This window comes from Rhynchophorus ferrugineus, unplaced genomic scaffold, assembly GCF_030347505.1.
Source record: "Rhynchophorus ferrugineus isolate W39M unplaced genomic scaffold, kcgeb_rfMv2 rfM7, whole genome shotgun sequence".
NCBI classification, from domain to species: domain Eukaryota; kingdom Metazoa; phylum Arthropoda; class Insecta; order Coleoptera; family Curculionidae; genus Rhynchophorus; species Rhynchophorus ferrugineus.
The window spans coordinates 27,745,289-27,766,451 of NW_027472586.1; the positions used below are offsets into that span (position 1 = coordinate 27,745,289).

General features: G+C 30.4%; 1 protein-coding gene and 1 long non-coding RNA gene across 3 annotated transcripts in view; both read right to left on the bottom strand.

Moving 5' to 3' along the window:
• Positions 1 to 325: 325 nt before the first annotated feature.
• On the bottom strand, positions 326 to 3,687 carry LOC143199612 (uncharacterized). Its single transcript, XR_013006509.1, has 4 exons — positions 3,403 to 3,687; positions 3,019 to 3,358; positions 787 to 2,800; positions 326 to 429 (listed from the first exon to the last, which is right to left on the bottom strand). It is a non-coding gene; the product is annotated as an uncharacterized LOC143199612 (long non-coding RNA).
• Positions 3,688 to 17,727: 14,040 nt separating this feature from the next.
• The window catches only part of Oamb (Octopamine receptor in mushroom bodies), a 342,242-nt gene continuing 338,806 nt past the window's right edge, over positions 17,728 to 21,163 (bottom strand). Inside the window, exons 7-8 of one of the 2 annotated variants that reach the window (XM_076409535.1) lie at positions 19,932 to 20,240; positions 17,728 to 19,866 (exon numbers count right to left, since the gene is read on the bottom strand). In XM_076409535.1, coding sequence (XP_076265650.1) covers positions 19,768 to 19,866; positions 19,932 to 20,240 — 408 coding nt within the window. In that variant the 3' untranslated portion in view covers positions 17,728 to 19,767. The remainder of the gene's footprint in view (positions 19,867 to 19,931; positions 20,241 to 21,163) is intronic. The other variant, XM_076409536.1, reaches the window with a different exon arrangement.

Genomic DNA, 21,163 nt, shown 5'->3' on the forward strand with positions numbered 1-21,163 from the left:
ATAATAGTTAAATAAAAGGTAAATATATTAATTGACCTAAAACTAAAATGAGAAACTAAACAAAGATGAAAAAATGATTAGGAATACTAATATACTCTAATATGTAAATTAACTTACAAAACACTAACTGTGAAAATAAGAAATGGGTAAACACTATATATCTTAAATCTATTACATTAGAGAGAGAGAATGCTTTGATGACCAGAACTCACTGATCAAATTTGATAACATTATAACCTTGTGGTTAGTAGTTTCATTATAATCTTGCTTTCCAATATTATTAAAGGAAGTGAATAGTTATATTTAAAACAGAAGAAAAAACATATCCTGATAAAATCTCCATTTATTTAGACATAAATAACAAATATACATCAATACTGATCAAAGATACCTATAATAGTTAAATAAAAGGTAAATATATTAATTGACCTAAAACTAAAATGAGAAACTAAACAAACATGAAAAAATGATTAGGAATACTAATACACTCTAATATGTAAATTAACTTACAAAACACTAACTGTGAAAATAAGAAATGGGTAAACACTATATATCTTAAATCTATTACATTGGGGAGAGAGAATACTTTGATGACCAGAACTCACTGATCACAAATTTGATAACATTATAACCTTGTGGTTAGTAGTTTCTTTACAATCTTGCTTTCCAATATTATAAAAGTAAGTGAATAGTTATATTTAAAACAGGAGAAAAACATATCCTGATAAAATCTCCATTTATTTAGACGTTATAATAGTTAAATAAAAGGTAAATATATTAATTGACCTAAAACTAAAATGAGAAACTAAACAAACATGAAAAAATGATTAGGAATACTAATACACTCTAATATGTAAATTAACTTACAAAGCACTAACTGTGAAAATAAGAAATGGGTAAACACTATATATCTTAAATCTATTACATTAGAGAGAGAGAATGCTTTGATGATCAGAACTCACTGATCAAATTTGATAACATTATAACCTTGTGGTTAGTAGTTTCATTATAATCTTGCTTTCCAATATTATAAAAGTAAGTAAATAGTTATATTTAAAACAGAAGAAAAAACATATCCTGATAAAATCTCCATTTATTTAGACATAAATAACAAACATATATGAATACTGATAAAAGTGACTATTTAAATTAGTCTGAATCGAACATAGAAAAAATATTTAGGAACTCTACACTCTAAACATAAATTAACGTATAAAATAACATCACGAATCCTGAAAATCAGAAATTGATAAACACTGTAGCCTTAGGTTTATTACATTTAATCATAACATTTATATATTTAGATATAGTTATACATTCATAACAAATAGTAACTGTTTATTAACTAGAACATTTGGCTAAGACACAGCCTTATTTTGATTGCTGACATTTTGTGTTCAGCAATACTTTATACGCTAAATTTACATCACATTCATTAGAGTATATGTACAAGATGTTTACACATATTATAATTTACAACACAAGCATTAAGCTTCGAAATATTTACAAGTTTATATATAAAAATAGAGAATTCACAAATAAAATATTATTTTCAGCTAATCATTTAATTTATTTATATATCAATATTGAGATATATTAGTAAGATCTTCATGCATGATATAATAATATCAGAATTAATTTAAAAAATAACAACTGAAAGCATATGAAAGAATATAACTTAAACTTAGTAAGTGAACTAGTTTTAACAATTAGTTAATTTTATATTTTAAAAAATTTAAGTCACAAGGACATATTCATTATTTTTTGTAATAAATAAGTATTCGTGTGTGCAATTGTTTTTATTTTCGTATTTTTAGGTACGAGTTAATTATAAACTTTTGTTCTGTAACTGGCAAATAATTTGACATTCGGGATACTCTATACGGCAGAATATCTATCCAAATGAAAATGTTGGCTAAAATACGTTTTATTTCCGCTATCTATACCCTGCTAGTTTTATTTAGATTATATTTGTTCATACATTTTACGTGTGCGTTGTATTTTGCCATATCATTATTTAACTTATAAACAAGTTGTCTTTTTTATTTTATTTATTTAATAGTATACTCGACAATAAGGACATCTTAAAGCTAAATATATAAGTCGTTTCATCTTTCCCTCTCCAAAAATGGTTGATATAACAATATTTTTTAGGAGATATTCTTGGTAGAATATTTCTACTAATTATACGTTCTCGTTAAATCTATTTACTATAAGCATTATGTAGCTTTAATGAAGTTATAATTAAATTTATTAATTTCAGACCTATTAGATTTATTCTAGTCATTCTGAAGTTATTTTAAATTGGCTCGTTGCAGCATTGTTAGAATTAATTGGTTTATTTAGTTGCAATTATTTGTCTTGAGCGTCATGTTATGTGTGCATAATATAGAAGAGAGAAAATTTCGAATATCTTTATGTTTATGAAATTAGTTCGTTTTAATGCTTCTTCGATCTATAAAGTGTTGTGTAACTAGATGTACAGAAAGTAAAGAAATGAAACCTTGTTATCCATTTAAGAAGCTTTCTACTCTATTTATGAAATGGGTAGATCATATAGAAAAATCCAATTTATTTCGATTATGCATGGGTCGTGCGTGATCCAGTACCGTTTTTATCCGGTATGTATAAAATTATATACACAGAGCTTTTGTATATTTATAAACAGTTGTTTTTCAGAAAGTTAAGCTATTTTTCAATTAGGTACTAACAATGGGATGTTTGTTGTAAAAATATTGGCCATATTATAAGCTCAAATTATGTTCAAATGGAACAATATAAAGATTATGAAGGAATGTGACTACCATACAAAATACTTTTAGCGCAAAGTCAATGAACATTTCAATAATGTGATACTATATATATATATATATATATATATATATATATATATATATATATTATAATATATATCTTATACTTATTCTTAAGAAGAAATGAGCAAAACCTTGGTGGTTTATTGAGACAATATGAACTATCTTTATGTAAGAAAGCCTTATTAATAATTTATCTAAATACATTTTGAAATTAGTGTTGATCTACGCGTAGTATGTGTAATATGTCGTTGAAAAATTAGTCCAATGTCAATATAATCCCAACATATCAAGCCAAAGTTTTTCGGAGCAATCTCACGCCCCGTGGTATGTTAGAAATGGAAACAGAGAGAGTTACAGGAACCTAACGTTACGATGATTCGTGAATCATTCAAACGTTTTGGTAAAGCTGGATTGTGTGAATATAACTCAATACTTCGCCAATACTGGAATTTGATGAGACAAGAACCCTTTGACCCAATATAATTAAGTTAAACCTTTTGTGAAGGATTCTATTGGACTGGAAAACAATTAAGATAAAATTACTAGATAGCTAAATATATGTGTTTTCGAATAAAAATTAAAAAACAGCAACTTTCTTATTAATGTAAATGTATTTTAAATTAAATTTGAGATATTTAATGATTTAATATATAAATTATAATAATTTTTGTTTTTGAATGTTGTAATAATATATCACCATTAAGAGCATTTTCTGTCTCCGTATTTTTATTGCGAAAATGTTCTTTCTGCTTTCCTCAAGTTAAAATTCTTGATGTTTTAAAAAATATTGGTGAGTTGATCAAATCTGAAACTAAGTGTTGCCAACCACCCGGAATTCATCAATACCCGCTTTGTGTTTCCATCTCTAGTCGCATTCCATTAGATACCGCTTAAAAATATTTCTTCTTCGACGACATCGATTGCATTCCGTTATATTCTTCCATCTCTCCTGTTCGATTTTATTTGAGGTCTATCGCTCTATTGCTTACATTAGACGAGCGTAAGCCATTGTTCGGTCTTATCGGTTCTTTTGCGCTACTGGCAAAGTGGATATTGCTGGTGAGGAAGGTTGAAATAGTAGAGATGGGACAAAGGCACGAGCATGCAGCGGAGGGAATTCTTTCTGGTAATGTTTCGACGATATTGTACTTGATCGATTTATAGAAATAGGCAACATTCTATGGCTTTTATGGGCTGTCAATAATATATCTATCTACCTATAAAAAATCCTTAATGTACTATAGTATTTACGTTAGACTGTATACATATACATATATATATATATATATATAAATATATATATATATATATATATATATATATACATATATATATATATATATATATATATATATATATCTATATATATATGTATATATATATATATATATATATATATATATATATATATATACATATATATATATATATATATATATATATCTACATATATATGTATATATATATATATATATATATATATATATATATATATATATGAATATGTAATATACGAGCTCCATGTCATAACTATGGCAACCCGAGATCCACTGGATCCAGTATCAATAATTTAATTTGAATTAGCTTTTTGGTAACAAAAATAGAACAACTTTTAAGGGGAAAACCGAGGGGTAAATTATTTTAAAAAAATTATATACATGCAACTTTAGAGATCTGTAATATAAGGGGAGGTCCAACGTATATGAACTAATTTTTTGTGACACTTGATCGACAATGTTTTTAATATCTATATTTTTGTTACTTCATTTATTAGCTTAATAATTAATGATATTTATTCTATATATAATGTGCTAATTAATTAAATTTTCTTCCGGAATAGTTAACCTAAATATGTCAACTTTTACAACAGACTGTAATACTTTATTAGTAACCTGACCTAATATTTTATTAGTAAGAGAAAAATTGACAATATTCTTAGTTTCATAAGTACCAGTTATCTTTAATAAAATTAATAACATTTTTGAAAAAAATATCACAGTTCTTTTGTTTCAAGAACTCATAGTGTAGAATCTTATTTTATAATAATCCCATTTTGAATTGCTAATTTAATTCTGTCATATGATTTTTAATAATTATCACTGACTCTATAGAACAATTTTCAATTAGCAGGTTTTACATTACAAATGTGGTTCAAATTTCCATTGCGATTAAAAAACTAATATGAGATTTAAATTTTCACCATTTATAGGAGAAAACTATGATAATTATGCGCTATAGGCCTTAACTTTTTGCTTAACAAAAATGGTTAACTTATAATATCAACTACAAAGAAAACTTTTTGCTTTGTCGAATTTATATAATGAGCTGATAAAATATAAATAATATATTTTATATATTACATATGACAGAGTATATTATGGCAATAAACCATTATAATTTGTATATAATTATCGAGGCTGAAAAACACTACAATGTAATATAAATTAATTTTGGTTGGTCGTCAATAAGTTGTAGGTATAGCTAGTAAAAGAAAACAAGGATAACTTTTGGCATAAAATTTAAGCGAGACATCTGTATTTCAGTGAAGAGTTAAAGGACCCTATTTAAACACTGTTTCGGTAATTAAGAGCAATCATTAAAATACAGGTTACTAACGGTTTTAACGTTTGATAAACAGGATTTTCTCCTTGTCAATTGCTTTTTTAATTTTTGCTAATAGCATAATATAAATATTTACAAATATACATAATTGTAAATGCTATACGAACCTAAAATTCAGGAAAAATATTTTCGCAAATTCACGGAAGAATACCAATTATAATTTTCTAAATTCGCACAGTCAAGAAGAGCCTATTAAGTTGTAGACTCATTCTTCTGCCAATTTCAATGATGATTGTTTTGATTTTCAACTGGACTTCTTGTAATGGTAAAGTAAGGTGATACCAAACAATGTGAGAGAATATAAATTCAGGATGTCATGCGAAATTCAATCTTTATGAGAACTTATATGAGGGAAAAGAACGCAAATGAGGTTACTGCAGGTTGTGTAAGCTCAATACAGCTTATGATTGAAAATTACAAAGCAATGAGAGCAACTAGAGCATATGCAACAGCGTGTGTCATAGTATATGGTGGGCGAAACTGGTGAGCCACGAATGCAATGCTTGAGGAACAAAGATGTTGTGATGCTAGACTCAGCAGAGATACGGCAAATACTTGCTGTATTTGCTATGGTCTATTACATTTTATAGAGGAAAGCGTTAGCTAGTAATTAATCAAAGTAAATCGATCACAGCTTTTCAATCATTTAGTGACCCTCTTTTTAAATTGCCGTCGTTTATTCTGCCAATGAGCGATGATGCAATGAACCAAAAATTACACAAGGAATAAGTAAATATGTCTTACAATAATAGAAGAACGAAGGAAGAATTTTTACATACTGTGTAGAAACTTTTCGTTTTGTGGCATATATCCGGATATTTTAATCGCTGGGTAAACCACTTTAAGACTAGAAACTATATCACTACTTTTTTCTATAATAGATGAAAATGCAGTAACAAAATATTTTTTTATTAATAGGTGTGATTGTTCTGAATCGACATTATTCTATAAAACTATTTACAACAAACTGATCGGAAGACTTTGCAAAGTGAAATGTGTGACACTTGTTGCTATTGTACTCCGTCCTATTTCTTAATAGTGGAACTTCTCATAAAATCAATGCCAATCAATCAATCAATCAAATTTATTTCTCAAAGAAATAAATTGGTTTTTTTTCGTCAACGTAATCTCCATCCAGAGTCACACAATCATTCTTTCAATAGCTTTCATTCGCTTTAATATTTCAATACCAGAATTTGTAGAACGATTTATCTTTTGCCTCTAAATAGGAATGTTACCAGTTGCAGTCCACTCAGATGACGCTCGTTTTGATTCAGGAGCGAAATGATGGATTCCGGATTGAGTGGTTTATCCATTGACACATATCGATGCAAAAATTCCGGTTTGATACTTTTAAACATGGCCAAACACTGCTTAGAATAACCAACACGTTCTCGTTATTGGACAACAGTGAGCAAACGCGGTACCCACTGTGAACATAGCTTTCTCATTGTCAAATGTTTCTGTAATTTAAAACCAACACGTTCTTTTAATATCTTAATGATGTTAGCTAACTCACACAACTTCACTTTTCGATCATTAGAAACGATTTTGTGGATTCTTTTTATGTTTTCTGGTGTTACCACCTCATTTGGACGTCCGCTGCGTTCTGCATCATCGGTGTCTCTACGCCCACGTTTGAAGTCAAAAAATCAACGTTTTATTATTTTTTGTAATAGAACGGAGTCCTTACAACACTTTTCAAGCCATTGCTTTGCTTAAACGGTATTTTCCCCATCAAGAAGCAATGCAAAATTAAAACACGAAATTGTTTTTAATATATTGCTTTGAAAATAACAAAAGTAGCGTCACTCCTAGTACAACAACTTACAAAGTTATGAGTAGAATGTTATAAAATTTTAACAGACTTTCTTTTCAAGGTAAGTATCAACTGAAAGAGCGGTGAATGCAAAAAACTAGCGTCATTGATGTGTTAGGCCCTGAACTTTTAAGCCCATGTTTTATATAATTAATCCCTTACGCATATTATTAAAAGGAATTATAATTCGTCATAATCCCAAAATAACATTCCTCGAGGCCAATTTAGTGAAATGAAAATAAATTCGGACTGCGCGAGGGTTCCATATAAAATATTTATGGTGTGTCTTTCGACGTACGGGGTATACGTTTCGTCAAATTATATTTAAGGAAGGCGGTTACGGTTATACGAACTTTACTTATTGAATTCTTCATGATGTAGAAGGCCCGCGTATGTATTTTTTTAGGCCGATTTAATAAATTCAACGGGGTGTGCTATGTATCGCATAAAAATTCTCCGGATCCTGCCGAAATACCATCTACTCGCTTTCTCTCTCGCTTACAATTTCATTTTTTCTGGGCCACTCCAGCATGCCAGATGGTTATTTTATTTATATAGAGATAATATTAACTATAAAGCAGAAATCAGTATGAAATCTGAGAAAAATCTAATGATAGTAAAGCAAACATACAGTAAGTGTGGTTGAAAAATATTATGTTATATATAAAATTTTCAGGTCACAATGTTCGTTCACATACTCCTCCGAAACGGCTTGACCGATTCTTATGAAATTTTTGATGCATTTTCAGTAGGTCTGAGAATCGGCTACTATCTATTTTTTAAAGCCCTAAGTGATAAGAGGTGTCCAACCTAAAAAAACCTTAAAATTTCACTTTTCTACTACCAACCCCTGCTTTGCCTTTTAATAGTCATTTTAATAATTTAATCATTTTTTATCCCGCTCGATAACATCAATTATTATCACTTGGCAATTTATCCCCTCCATGTGTCTACCGGTTGTCACTTCTCACCCAGTAAACAGTACGGAGTAGAGATGACAACGAAGATGGTCTCCTATTTCTGTCAAACAATAAGCCTTCTCTCACTCCTATAGTTTTTGGCTATCATTAGTGTTCATGCGTCAAGCGTAGTAGGTAAACATTTTTGTTATCTCAATGTAACACTCATATCAAATATATTCTCAAGTAATTTTGTTATTTATTTATTAATAACTTATTATTGAATATAATTAATTATTAATAACTAATAAAATTTTAATTTTGAGTGTAATTCGCACGATCAGTTAATTATTTCATTTCCGCACAATCACTGAATCGCGAGATATTTCCCGACGTACACACGAATTATATAAATCTCGAATGGCTTGCAGAAAGAGCAATTTTACCGGCCAAAAATGTAGTATACAACCAAGAAACTTCTAAAACAAGATAGTTGATAGAATGTGATGTTTCTCTTATGTATGAACTTCTAACGCTTCCAAAATATGGTCGGAATAATATTGATCAATTTATACGTTGTTATAATACTCTGAGGGCAATTTCGTCAATGTCTTTCTTTGCGAGCAAATACGAAAAGTGATTAAATGTCTTCATTAAAGGGTGCTCACTATGGGAACATTTTAGGTGGATTCAGACCAGCTGGATAATGATGAATATATACTTGGAGACTTATCCAATAAATCTAGTGAAAGAAATCAAATTACCACAATACATCATTTCATGGAATAATCTTACTGATGATGGGTTCATGAAGTTTCATATTTCGAGTTCCTCAATAAAGATCTCGATAAATGATATAATATAAATATGATATAATATAAATATGATATAATATAAAAAACTTTTGTTAAGAGGTAAGATACAAGTTACAAGATGAATACAGCATTCGCCTGCTGCTGACACATATTTGGCGATTGGAAAGAGCATGGAAGAAAGCGGTGATTGTCCCTAAACTGAAAAATGAAGATAGTAAACATTCCAAAACTATCGAGGTATTAGTCTTCTCATCAATTGTCGGGAAGATGCTTATATGGATTATACAAATGAGATTTCAAAAGGCTCGCGAAGAGACAAGCCTAGAATAGCATGAGGAATATAGACGGAATCGCGGTTTTCTACATGACATTTCTACTTTTCGCACTCTGCCAGTTTATGAGAAAACGTGTTAGATGGAAAAAAGTGTGTTATTATCATTCTCATCGATTCTCGCACAGCTTTCGACTATATATACTGGTCCTCACATTTAACAGCTGCGGAAGCTGAACATATTCCCCTAATGAGATGCTTTCATTGAACAAATATTTCCCGACGTATACACGAATTATATAAATCTGGAGTGGCTTGCAGAAAGATCAATTTTAGCGGCCAAAAATGTAGAAGTTGACATTTTGAATCTGAAAATACAAGAGTTATTGCCAAGGGACTTTTTATCATATAAATCTATTGATACAGTGTCCGATGCCACTGAAGCTGTAAATTTTCTACCACGTTTTTGAACTCACTGGATTTGTCAGGCATGCCACCGCATAACTTACAATGGAAGGTTGCATTTCCAGTTATTCTGCTTCGTAATTTGAATCCGCCACGGCTGTTTCAAGGTTCAAGGTGAAAATATATTAATACCACGAATACCTATTCTACCCATGTGTCAATTCAATTTAAGCTTACTTAATTTCCGATTAAATTGGCATTTGCAATGACTATTAATAAATCCCAAAACCAAACAATCTCTGTTTGTGGCTTAGATTTGAGCACACCATATTTTTCGCTCGGACAATGATACGTTGCATGCTCTCGAGTGGGTAAACCATCAAATTTGTTTTATCAGCTAAAGACGGCCTAACAAAAAATACTGGTCACGCTGTAGCATTAAGAGATTAATATTATGTAATGAAGTGAAGATATAAATAATTATTACTTAAAATAAATAAATAATAGATTAAAAAAATTAATGTTTAGTGTTTCGCTATTTTTATATTCCCTCATCGCTCACAGCGCTCCATGCCTTTTTCACTCATATACGACATCCTTACACACTTCCAATAAGTTAGTCTTTTTTTACACTCTAAATTCTCTACAAATTGAACATGACATGAAACATCACAGAACAACGTTTGCCGGGTCAACTAGTAATTACATATAAATGAGTAGAAGGTTTCAGTTATCGGTATTATATAATGGTATTATACACCATTTGTTTGGGCATTTGGAATTTCATAGATTTTTTCATTGTTAATTATCAAATGTTATTAAATGTTTTTGTTTTAAATTCATGGGGTTTTCTCTATTGAAGTTTACATAGCAGTTTAGCTATCGGTCTTAAAAATTTAGATTTATACATTAACTGTGTAGAGAAGGCTTACATTGATTGTTTTCTATTTTTTACTATTACTTATAAAGACACTTTACAATTACTAAATAAAATCAGAAAGACGAGAATGGAGATTGGTAAACCTCCTGAAATACTAGTCAAATTATTTTGTGGGTTGATGAATAGATATTCAATTGATACACAATTAATTTATCATCAAAAATTCAACTGTTACACTAACCATCGTGGATTACGAAGAATTCATAGATCTTCAGAGGTTATTGACGTCAAAATGAAATAAATGGCTTTTAGTTTATATTTACACTATGGTAATAGAATCCAGATGTAATTTGAAGTTATATCTGAAGAGATGTCAATGAAATAAAGTTAAATTTAGCAATTAATACCTAGCTGTACCTAGCATGTCTTGTAAAGTAAAAAAGTTTGGTTGTTGTTGGCAATTAAAATTAGTTAGGATACACATTCTTGTTTATGCTTTCTTGTTGTTTTTCCGATACATGAATAAAGCAGACTGCTTGACGTCCGACGAACCTTATATAAATTTGCAATAAAACTTAGCAAACATTTTTGATAGCTGTGGGGATACTAAAAAAAGTGCAATTGTTTAATTTATTTTTCAAAAATAACTAAAGTAAGGTATGTCTAAGTATCCAACACCTCCTAGGATAGAAGTTCCTTTCTTACCACTAAAACGTAATTGCTCCAGAAACAGGTATATGGAAAATAAAAGAATTTTTATTACTATTGTGAATAACAAACAGAGGATGCCCTAAGAGAGAGAGAGAGCTTTGCAGAAAAAATATTTCTGTCTTGATTGCAATAACAAAATTACCGATTAAATAAATCTAAAGAATGTAAGGAAAGTATAGATATATAGAATAGTTAGAAATTGATGTTATAAATAGTAAACGAAAAAACTGCTAAAAATCAATTAAAATTCAATATATAACAATAACTATAAATCAGATAATGACAATAAAGTTCACAAAAGACGAGGAATTTATTATATTTATTTGATCTCGTAAATAATCTCATCTCATAAATAATAAATACGTAAATAGTTCTAATGAAAATGAACTGAAAAAGAAGTAGTTATAATGTACAATTTTTTATACAACTTGACATATTATGCAACATATTAAATACTTTTTTACATTACGTGGCATAGAAATTTCAATTTTAAAACATGTTTTGTTGTTGGCTAAATGGCAATATCTAATTTGCAATTGTTTGTTGTGAAATTCTCTAAAATAACACATATTTGCTGAGTTTTACGTTATTTTAAACGCGTAGGAAAACTGATCTTGGTTCTCTTAAGTTTAGAATATGCATTAGATTATTTACTGGACATTATTTTATTAGTTATGTAACTATTTAAATGGATTTATTCAATGTTGCCTATAATGTTGAGTTTTAAAGCGTTTGGTACTTCCGGCTTTGGCAGCACCTAGTATTGCTAAACGCAATCTGGCGTTTTCATTGCAAAGTAGACGTTGTTGAACATACTTTTCTTCAGAACATTTCGTAATTTGAGCGTGATTTGTGCGGTATAAAATATTTTTTTCTCGGAAAATAAATCAGGAACATTTTTTCTTCGATTATTTTTTTCATAATTTTTGAGGTGTATTATCTATACAACAATATTTGGACGAACTTAATTTTGCAGACGGTTTAAAGCTACGGTACTGTAAAAAATTGGTATAATGAATTCAACCGCCTCTGATATTCGCCCCAGGACAAATACCGGTAAGGTCCTCCGAAATTGGTTCTATTGCTGGAAAATAGCGATGCTCTAAATTATATTATAAAGCAAGTCTGTTACGTGCCTTATTGTGAGATTTAGGCAACTTTGGGCATTATTATGATAAGCATCAATAAAACATTGCATGATTATTTGGTTGTAAAGGGGATATTTTCGAGTTGGATTTCGCATCATCTGGCAAATATTCAAATAACGACTAGAATCGATTGATACAGGCAAATGCGTACATCAAATACTGTGTGAAGCATCTCTAGAGGTATAAAGATTGATTTAAAAGCCATATAAAAACACAGCGAGCTAAATCTAACAAAACCTCTTATACTGCGGAAGAAGCACATCGATGCAAAAGTTTGTTTCAGTATTACCGATTTCATAGGGCCAGTAGGACGTACTGTAGGACGACCAATTCCGAATAGTATAAAACTATTTCCATCACGACAATAGAGAAAATATCGAATTGATTACTACTGTGTTTTTTTGTTTCTGCACATTAAAAACACTTTAATAATTACGTCGTGAACGATTCCTGATACCTGAAGAAGTGATTGACACTTTCAAAACATGGGTTCTGGATGTACCTCAATGGGAGAGGGAAAATGCTACGCGGGGTATATTTTGAAAAACAAAAAATCAGTTTTAATAATTTGTTTTAAAGTTAATCTTCCTGATTAATGTTAATTCCTTCTGAGGTCTTTAGTATAATGCCGATTAGTACCTTCTATTTGCAAAGTGAAAACTGTTGAGCAGTGAAAGCGGCGGTTAATTACATTTTATATTGCAATATAAGCCTCAATAGAACCGACAGCTATCCAGATATTCAGCCTTTTCTATCCGGGATCCCCCTGCGTCGGATTTTTTTTATCTTTCCCGAATTCTATTGGCCGAATTCCGGCCGAACCTTTTTTCCTCTCCTTCATCTCACGATTATTCCTCCTTGGCGGCGACTCCAAGGCATTGTTCGCCCTTGTTTATTCTTTTCGTGTCGTCGCCGAACTAAAGTGGATATTGTTAGAGGCGAAATAAGTTGAAATGGCGGGACAGTAGCGAGAATAGCGGTGTTAACTTGCCGAAAAGTTTTCCCTCCGCCTAACGCTACCGGATAAAAGATTGATTTACAGAAACGGAAAACATCCGGCTGGAGTCTTGCGACGTTTCTCTGAGAAAAATAATATTTTTTTTTCGACGTTTTCAATAAGACCAAAATTTAGATGATTATTGTTATCGCACAGCTCTGGGACTCTATACGATACAAAAAATAACTAAATCTGATTCAACAATATAGAGATACTCAATCGCGGAGCGGAGCTTAGCTTAAAAACGGGCCTTCCTAGATTTGGAAAACTATCAAGTTTGCATAATTTCTAAACGATTTTCTAGAAGTATATCAAAATAATTAAGGAAAACATATTATGACAATTATAAGAGCCTTTTATCTCAAATCTATATATATATATATATATAGTCGATCCAACCTAACAGCGAACTAGAGGTGTTGGCCACCGAAAAAAAATATCGATATTTAGAAAATATCGATATAATTAAAAAAATTTCGATATATCGATATATCGTAGGAAAAAATATATCTATATTTATAAGAGTAGATAAAAATAGTGAAACATTAGCTTAAAAAATATATATTTTTTCTAAACAAACATATCGATATATCGGCCAAAATATCAATATTTTCTGAAAAAACTTATATATCGTTATTTTTCTGCATTCCTACAGTGAACGCACGACATCCTCATGTCGAACGTAGTGCCTATATCAGTTTATCATTTCATTTTAAAATAAGACAGTATTTTTTTATCTTTTCATTCTAGTTAAAAATAGAGACCATGCTGTCTGATGTGCCCGAATATGTCGAAACAGATTGCGTCCGATAAAATGACGCCAATAAAATGCGCTAGAGAGGTATGTTAAGTATTAGTATGGATACTGTGACTAAAATCTCTTAAAAAGTTCGAATTCAACGAAACGAAAACGTCCGCATACGAAGCGGGTGACGAATCAAGACCACCTTGATATCCTAGCTCTATTCGAGACCAAATTGATGAAAAGTATAAAAACAGTTGCAATTTCTTTCGATAAACATAACTTTATACGTCAGCGAAAACTATTAGTCTGGCAAAAACCCATAAACATTTGGACATGATGCTGCTCTTTGATCTAAGTCATCATAAACTATTAGGAAAGATAGGATTTCAATGGTTTAAAGAACTTGGAGAACTGAATGAGACTGAACTAACTGAACATTATTGTTAGAGACATAAAACAAAGACTGTTTGGATATGAGGAAAGAAGCATTGCCTACAACAACTGTCTGGAACTGTACTATCTGAAAAACAAAGGAAGATAAAAGGTGCAATCATGAACAAATGTCAGATAGATGGAAAACTTTAGTTTTAGTTATTCAGCATGTGAGATTATATAATTAAGAGATAATATAGTTAGTATAGTATAACTGTAGAAAGTCATATTGTAGAGTGTAAAAGATGCAAAGCTGTGTGTAGTTCTTCAGAATATAGATGAGCCTTTGGTTAGAACGTATGTGTAGAGAAATACAGTTATATCAAAAACAGCAACAAAATAGGGAGACAAGAACTAAATGTAGAAAGGTAGATATGCTCTCCTGTGATAGTAAAATACATTACTTAGATATACAGTTGTTAATTAGGTCTCCAGAGGATACCACTAAATAAAACGTGCATGTAATTCTACCTTATAGGTGGTGTAAAAAGAATTAAATGTAAATATGATCAAACACAACCTTAACCTACAAACTATTATAATTGTGAAATTAATTGTAGTTTTAAGTCCTTCGATGAATATCACTACAATAATGTTGAAGCAAATTATATTTGATAATATTAGTTTTGTTTCGTTAATTTATATATATATATATATATATATATATATATATATATATATATATATATATATATATATATGTATATATTGAGTTTGTTTTTTTCTTATATGTCGAAGACTAATATAAACTAAAATTTAATGCGGCAACATTGCGACGTGTTAATGACCTAAATTACGACGTGTCTTCACTATTTTATTAGATAGACTATAGGCACATTCTTGAACATCAATCTATGCCTTTAAGAACATTTTGATATTTATTGTGAGTGTGCGAAAAGGCTCTTGGCGTTTTTAGAGCTAGGTGGGGTCAGTTGAAAATGCCTTGTAGCCACCGATCGCCTCCATGGACCATTACACATACACATACAGGAATCAGGTGTTGGCAGTACACCGGAATTGGAACCAAGTGGTTCTAGAATAGAAAGGATAACGTCTCTGCACATACCGATATTTTTCCCCTCTTTCGTTTCCTAATTCTGCTTTTTGGGTTTCTGTTTCCGTGTAAACCTCAACAATAGTAATGGGAGTGTAGTTCACATTATCGAAATGGTTATATTATGGTTATATATATATAAATATATATATATATATATATATATATATATATATATATATAAATATACATATATAAATATACATATATAAATATACATATATAAATATATATTTCTACAGCGATAATTATTTTTGGTTGTTAACTAGGAAATGTACCAATTTTGTGTATATATTAAATCAATATTTTCATTATTGAGTATTTACATCTTGTTTTTTTTTAAAATAGTTACCTGACTTCAAGAAACATTAAAACGAATGCTAAGAGGAGACAAATGTATATTAAGGGCGCCCAAATCTATACTTATTCAAAATTTATTCACAACTGATGATACTTCTATAAATTGAGTCAAAAATGAGGTGGTTGAGTTTTTGGATATACTGTATATTATACGAGATACAGAGGCATTATTATGTTCGATACATCTTAAATTATTAAAAATGTTAACTTTTCATGAACATTTTTAATTATAATTATTATTCCAAGTTTTACATTTAATAAATAATTTTGCCTCAATTACGCCTACTTTATCTAGTCAGCTCAAGAATACTTTCAAAAATTATACTGGTGGCTTTGCCTGGATTTTAGTAGTTCTATTTAAAACATCATTATCATTGCTGAAAACTGTCTAATAACAACCGTCAAATTACTAGAACAATCTCATTAATTTACTAATTATATCTCACTTTATAAATATAACATATATGGCTAAATTTTGCGTGCGAATATCGATGTAATTAATTGTTTAGTTAGTTAATTAGTACAAATATTCCACCTATTTTAATATTTTACAAGACTTACCATTAAATATATTATATCTGTGATGCATATATTATTATTAATGTATTATAAATTACGACAGAACAAAAATTGAGATTGTAGTTCGTTGTTAAATAATATAAAATAAATATTTATACTGAATGCAGATTTATTTATATATACAATTAAAACGAAATATTGGATAAGCATCTTTATTTTATGTTTTTATATTAAACAGTTGGGCTCTCCAATATAAAAATTAATAATTAAGAACCTACCTTTTAAAAACTATAGAGGTTACTATACAATTTAAATTTTTTTCATTACTTTGGTGATAAATATCTATATAACTAATAATAAATTATTAAAGAATAATAAATAAATAAATAAATAATTTTTAAAAAGTTTTTGGGAACATTTATTTGTATTATGTAAGGTTTTATTAAAATTTGAAATAAATATTTCCAACTTCTTGTAGTTAACAAATTAAAATATAACATGTAACCACGTATATAGGAAAATGGATTTATTTATTAACCCTCAAAATGCTGTTATGTAAAATGAAGCCAATTAAAATAACTGAAGAAAAATGTCTATTTTATTTTTATCGTGTGTATTCAGGTTTTGGTTTGGGCCAACTGATTCTTTCGCTTGAATATAAAACGACAAGCTTTACGCATAACAAAAAGAGTGCACGTTTTTAATGGATCAAGAAAAATTACTGTGTGACTCTTTGTGCGATTTTTTTTTGAAATATTGCCTTTCACAACGTTTAATGTATAACGCATGTAGACTGTAAAAATGGCTGAATGTTAAGTGACATGTCTTGACGCGGAATATTTTCGGTTATAAATCGAAGGGACTGTTTAGTTCGAAACGTGACGATACTTTCGCAATGATTGATGGCGAACGAAAATGATTTGTTATATTTTGTTTTTCAGTGAAAACCTTTCACAATGTAAAGAAAAAAATCTATATTTTGTACATTAGAATACTATGATAGACAGTGGAAGTGACACTATTATATATAACTTTTTAAATAATCTGGATTGCTATAGTTTTATTTAATTTAACGTCTTAATCGTGTAATTAATAAACCAATGAATGAACAGCATTTCGTCGACTATATTTTTTTTATAACTGCAACTATTTCTTATAAATTAGCATATATTAAAAATAATGTATAAACATAGATAGGTTGAGGCAAACTCTTTTAAGTTTATTTGCACGATACTTTATTTATAATAGTCAATTATAAATATTCTATAAAACATATATAAATATATATTTATGTCATGTTTTAAAGCAGTTGAGCTATAATGCTTTAAGTTTCTTTCCATAGAACTGCTTATTTTATAAAAAATAATTAATTTTACTTCTGTTTAATATTCATGTTGAACAAATCTTGTTCAAAAAGTAATATCCCCCTTGCCCAATAAATAATTCCTATATATCTGAAGGAGTTGATATTTATTGACTCTGCTTTATTAGTGGTTCGCTTCACGTAAACGTGTCAATTCCAGTTTCATGGAAGATTATTTAAGTTATTATTACAGTGGTTCTACATTACACAATTAGACAGGCTTAAATACTATATTACAAGCTTTGTCATGTATGATTTCAATGTCAACATTCTAGAGTTTATATGAAAACAGAAAAATGATACTGAAACGAAGCTTTTTGAAATTTGTGATATTGAAGATTCACACTTTTGCGAAATTTCTACAGAACTTCATAAAATCCATCAGTTCAAACTCAAAATTTAGGCTAAACGTTTGAAATCTCCTTTACATCCTAGGAACTTCACAATTTCTACAATTTCTTGCTATTGATGGTAACGTCATTTATTATTGTATAAAAGCCTTTTTAGCTGAAAAACAGAAAAAAGAAGAAAATCGAAGAAAGAAAAAGAGAAGAAGTCAAACAAGAATCAATCGCGATATTCCTTTCAGAACTCCATTAACTAATAATGTCCAGTATTCACTATGGAAAGTTAGTAAACATCTTAAGCATTCCATTACCTTGAGAGGTTGGCCTGAAATGATTTTGAAAAAGCAAATACATGTCCAGAGCATTTGGAAGATAGATTTCAACTATGTACCTCTATCCGAATAATATATCTGAGAAGATTGCAGTAGTACATTCAAAGGAGGTGTCACTACTTAAATTTGAAAAAAGCACTAGGCTATGACCTTGTGAAGAGAGAGATACCTAAAATAATGCAAACAGTCATTGTCTAAACTAACTGACTTGTTTAATGTTTGTGTTCGATTAAGCTATTTTCAAGATGCATGGAAAATTGCTGAAGTTATAAGAATACCAAAACCTGATAAAAATCTAGGTAAAGTGGAATGGTACCGCACTATTTCGTTATTGCCAGTTATAGCTAAACTTGCAAAATTTATTATAAAACGCCTCAAACATATTCTCAAGCGAAGAAAGCTAATAGAATTTCATCTGTGGGGTTTCAGGAATTCTTACTCAACATTGCCTAAGTAAATCGAATTAGAGATATAACTGTAAACCATCTAGAAAGTAAAGGGATGTGCTCTTCTGCCTTTTTCGATGTTGGTCACAGGCATTTGACAGAAAGGCCTGCTATATAAAAAAGTTACATATCCTTAGGCAGTTGTATTGGGGCTAGTGCTCTATCTTCTTTACACCAGTGATTTCCCAACAAAATTATATAGCACACTCCTTTCCTTGCTGATGATATATACATCAAACAAGATTACGTCAACGGAAGCATCTACACTAAAAACCATATGATCTTACTAATGTCTGAACACTATTCAGAGGAAAATATTTTAGTCGTAGTTAATTATTAATCGCTAGTTGTACACTAGTTTTTATAAATACCTTTTTAAAAATAGTTGCAGTTTATTAAAATATAACCAATTAATTGATATAAGTGACAAAATTTTAGAAAATTGCTTCTATAATAAATATTTAAGAATTTGACTGATCCTAAATCGGTCTTCATTTTACATTGTTATCAGCAGTATCTTTAGCGATGAGACTAGGTGAAAGGAGTTTGCATATATATTATTTTGTATACCTTTACACTTAGAATACATTTATATTTTCAGTTTTTCTCTTACCGAGGTATATCTGATTAATTTCCGCCATGTTCTCGTTATTTTCGTGGACTCAGGCGCCCTGTCGCTCCTCCGAGGCTCTCTAGCTGTCATCCGATGACGACGCCCATAGCTAGTTTAAACATGCTGTTCCCTTCTACTCTGAAGTGTGCACTGGAGTGTCCCATGGCTCTACGTCACCTGGAATCCGAGGGATCGCCGCCCGGATCGCTTTCCTCGCCTAGAGAGTGACCGTGGACTTGTACGTTGTAACTTGGAGATCTAAATTGACGACCCTATACAGAAAAATAAAAATCAGGCGATTATGGTTATAGCCGGATAAATAAGATTGCTTTAATACCTGTAATTGTGATCCATCTGAGCCTCTGCGAGAGTTTTGGGATCCTTTTCCCGTGCAGAAACATTTACAGATGATTCGTTTGAAGGCGAATCGGAAATCTTTGGAGAAGAGGGCGTAGATCATGGGATTAATCGCGCTGTTGCAGTAGCCCAGCCAAAAGAGGATGGAAAATACTAGGGGATGGATACAGCTGGCGCAGAAAGCGCGCACCAGGTACATGGTGAAGAACGGCAGCCAGCAACAGATGAAGCCTCCGACGATGATCCCCAAGGTTTTGGCTGCTTTGGTTTCCATGCGAAAACGTTTTACCTGTAATGAAAAGCCCCACTAAAATTATGGTTTATTGTTGTGTATTGAAAAAACTCAACTTCATCATATGCTAAGTCCTAAATTTCGAACTAATTAAAACATAATGCTATATTTTCTTTTATTGTTGTAAGTTAATAAATGTGGAGTCCTGTCATATTATCATTACTATAATATAGTCTATTCAAAGTTATTTTTATATATGCGTCATGGAAATTTGTGACGTCAAAACGTCGCAAACTCTGAGTTTTTGTACAATTTGATTTTGACATAGAAAAAAATTCTAATCTAAACAAAATAATTGAACAAAAATGTTGGTGCCGCAGGATTTCGAACATTCTTCACTAAATTCCTCCACAGTAGGCGATCGTCAGCAGCTGTTGTAGCCTCAGACAACCTTAGTCCCCTATTTTTCAGATCATTTTCGATCTTGATTCATGTCTTTTATGGGGCTTTTCGCTTTGTCTTCTACTCAGAAGGTCGATTTCGCCACAGAATCGCTGACATTTTTTGCTCAACTCTGCTGTGATTGTCGCCTCTTAAACGAGTGACTTCGTTTCTAATACGACCTCGGAGAGAAACATGTAGAATTAGAATTTCAGTATCGGAACCATACTGAAGAATTGGCAAGATAATCGTTCACAAGGGCTGAATTTTAGTTTTTATTATGATACTTCTCTTCCACAGGCACCTTTTTAGAGGTCTATTCGGCTTATTACCTCAGAGGTAGATGCCGCTTTTGTTTCCTGTATTACTGATCTCAAGTACATGAATTCCTGCACTTGTTCCAACTGGACCCCGTCCAAATTTACAATAACCTACGATCTGTCAGTTCTAATTCTCAACATCAATTAACGAATATAGCGCAAACATCATCGATAAAATGCGATCGGCCAAATAGTTTGTAGCATTATATTGAACGTCAT